Below are 2,955 nucleotides of genomic sequence, written 5' to 3'. Positions count from 1 at the left end.
GCTAATACAAAGAACTGTATAAATAATAAACATATAAAATGGTGTTTAAAATACACAGCGGTCACGAGAATTAATGTTTTATATACGGGTTTCGATTACTCTCTTTAAGTTAATGACAACAGTACAGTTTCAAATAAATAAGACTGTCCTTACCCTGAGAGTAAAAAGAATAAATTTACCATTCACAGACGAGCTTCAACAAAGATGATGGTCGCTCAAAATGATACAAATTATAATAAAAATACATAAAAAAAAATGTTGCATGCGCGATTAGATTTTTATTTGTATTTTTCCTGGACACAGAAGAGTTTCACTGCGCCTCCAGGCTCGCGGTGGGTGTCGATGGAGAGAGGGGTCCTGGGGAAATGTCGTGCAGTTTCCTAATGTGTTTCTTAAGATCAAAGTTCCTGCAGAAACCCTTGCCGCATGTCGGACAGGTGAAAGGCTTCTTGTCGTTGTGCGTGTGCATGTGAAATGTGAGGTTGTACACCTGGTGGAAGGCTTTGTTGCAGATATTGCACTTGAACTGTTTTTCTCCGCTGTGGGTCAGTTTGTGGTTTTTGTAGTTTCCTTGAAATTAAAAACAAAAAACAAATGTGAGAAGCAAATCCCAAAAAGCATGCCACATCTATCTATCTATCTATCTATCTATCTATCTATCTATCTATCTATCTATCTATCTATCTATCTATCTATCTATCTATCTATCTATCTTGTTGTTTGTGTAATTTACGATGAATAGAAAATATCAAATCCCTTTTAGAATAACTACCTTTCTGATGAAATCCTTTGCCGCAGAATTCACAAATGAAGGGTTTATATCCCGCGTGAATTCGTGTGTGAGTGTTGAGAGTTGAACTTCGGTTGAAAGCTTTGCCACATTGGTTGCATTTATGCGGTTTTTCCTGCAAACAAATGGAGAAGAAACATTATCACACACAATAAAGCTAAAGCTAGTACTGACCGAAAATAAACGGAATACTGACAAACGGAAATGAGTCCGAAATGAGTCTGAAATTATATATCATGATTATTAGCCTATTATTATTGAAAATGAGATAAATAGGGACCGCACATTTTTTCATCATTATTTTAACCTTTATAGATTTTTTTAAACTTAAACCATTATCTCGTCATGAATAAAAATCCAAAAACTTCAAGAAATAAATATTTTAATACAAAGAAAATATGCAAGCATGATTTTATTCCATGATTTTATTCCATTTTTTAGGCCTACTTGAAAATGGAATAAAACAGACATTTATAAATTCTGAATTATAATTTTCTTTGTATTAAAACAAATAAGCACAATTAATGCTTTTATTAGGCTATATGACTATATTTACCAATAAAATAGTAGTACACTGTAAAAATTATTTTTCAAAGATGTAAATTAAACAAATATTACTAGAGTAGGCTACGTTTTACAAGAAAATATAATTTCAGTTTTTTCTACTTCGAAATTTCACATTTAATTCAATGTGTTACTTGCCGTTTCTTTGTAACAAATTTATCAGCAAATGACAATTGTGTCGACACAGCTGTTTCAGTGTAGGTTAATAAATTGATTTGAGATATTACACCGGCAGCATATGATTTCAATAGTTAGGCACTATTTGTGAAATCCTGATTACCTGAGTGTGGATGATTTTATGGCGACACAGAGTGCTCGCTTGTCTGAATCCTTTGCCGCACACCTTGCAGATGAACGGTCTGGCGCCCGTGTGAACCGGCATGTGACGCGTTAAATTATAATGCGCGTTGAACACCTGAAAATGGCAAACGCGTTAAAAAGTGCAGAATGCAATCTGTGCTAAAACAAAAGATCGATCTCGCTCGTCTCACCTTGCCACAAACTTCACAGGTGAACACCTTTGGTTTGGTTTGAGGAGAGCCGCCGTTTAATTTGGCCGCGGAGTTCTTGAACAGCTTCTCCGATAAGATGTGCGCGCTCTCCTTCATGTAATGGTGCAGGTGAGAGTGAGAAAGCTCCTTAAAAGACGCGCCGGGAGGAGCACACCTGTCCGGTTTGCTCTTCTCCGAGGAGAACAGGCTCTTCTGGCGCGCGTGCAGCGGCGCGTTGAGTAGGTACGACGCCATGGGGTGCAGGTTCACCAGACCCGCGTGTGGCGCACACGCGCTTTCCCCGCAGTTCAGGTAACAGACGGCGGCGCCCATGGCGTGGAACGACGCCTGGTTGACGACGCGCGGCCGGAAGAGTTTGTACTGTCCTGTGGCCGATGGCGTCGCGTCTGGTTGCTCGTTCTTGTAATTCAAGCCGATGCTCAGCAGCTCGTTCGCGTTGTAGGAAAACGCGTCAGGGTGGTCTAATCCATTGACGTGAAGTTTATGAGGCGGCTCGCAGGCGAGCGGCATGAGGGGGATCATGCAGTGCAGCGGCGCGGGAGACTGCTTGGGCTCCGCTTTCCCCGCGGGAGCGTGGAGCAAGTTCGGGAACGGTATCGACTTTGGCTCGGGCGTCCTGGCCATAATCCTTTCGATCGAAAAAGCTAGAGGTTTGGAGCTCGCCATCATGCTTGCTCCCGTCGAAGCCGAAGGTGCGCCGAATATTCCCGCTGAGTGGTACAGCGCGCCGTCCATGGCTTGAGCGCAGCACCTGTAACGTTACCTGTGTCCTACTTTTGTAGATAAGTTTGATTCCTCTCAGTGACCCGCAAGAAAAGACATAATCAAACGCCAAGGCCCCTGGCTGCTCCGCTGCTTGTCAATTGCGGACAATCAGCACTTATGTTCGACCCGGATTGCTCAATAAAGAGTGTTTTGTCAATAGCGCAACTCGGGGCTCACCACGCGCGCGCGTCAAAGACGCGTAAAGCAGCCCAGATGCTCGATTTAGTTATATCAATCACTACAGAGGCTTTTCTCTCTCTCTTTCTCTCTCTCTCTCTTTCTCTCCTTGCACTTATCCTACACACTGCTGTGGGTGACTAACTC

At 42.3% G+C, this 2,955-nt stretch overlaps 1 protein-coding gene across 1 annotated transcript; it reads right to left on the bottom strand.

Moving 5' to 3' along the window:
• Window positions 1-310: 310 nt before the first annotated feature.
• Window positions 311-2,601, bottom strand: LOC306866606 (fez family zinc finger protein 1-like; the record flags this gene model as incomplete). The annotated part of the gene is made up of 4 exons (XM_079411862.1): window positions 311-570; window positions 773-905; window positions 1,635-1,769; window positions 1,846-2,601. 4 exons carry the CDS (start codon window positions 2,599-2,601, stop codon window positions 311-313), a joined length of 1,284 nt encoding a protein of 427 aa, XP_079267988.1.
• Between the last annotated feature and the right edge of the window lie 354 nt (window positions 2,602-2,955).

Source organism: Barbus barbus (genome assembly GCF_936440315.1).
Source record: "Barbus barbus genome assembly, chromosome: 48".
NCBI classification, from domain to species: Eukaryota; Metazoa; Chordata; class Actinopteri; order Cypriniformes; family Cyprinidae; genus Barbus; species Barbus barbus.
This window is presented reverse-complemented; position numbering and strand designations above follow the sequence as displayed.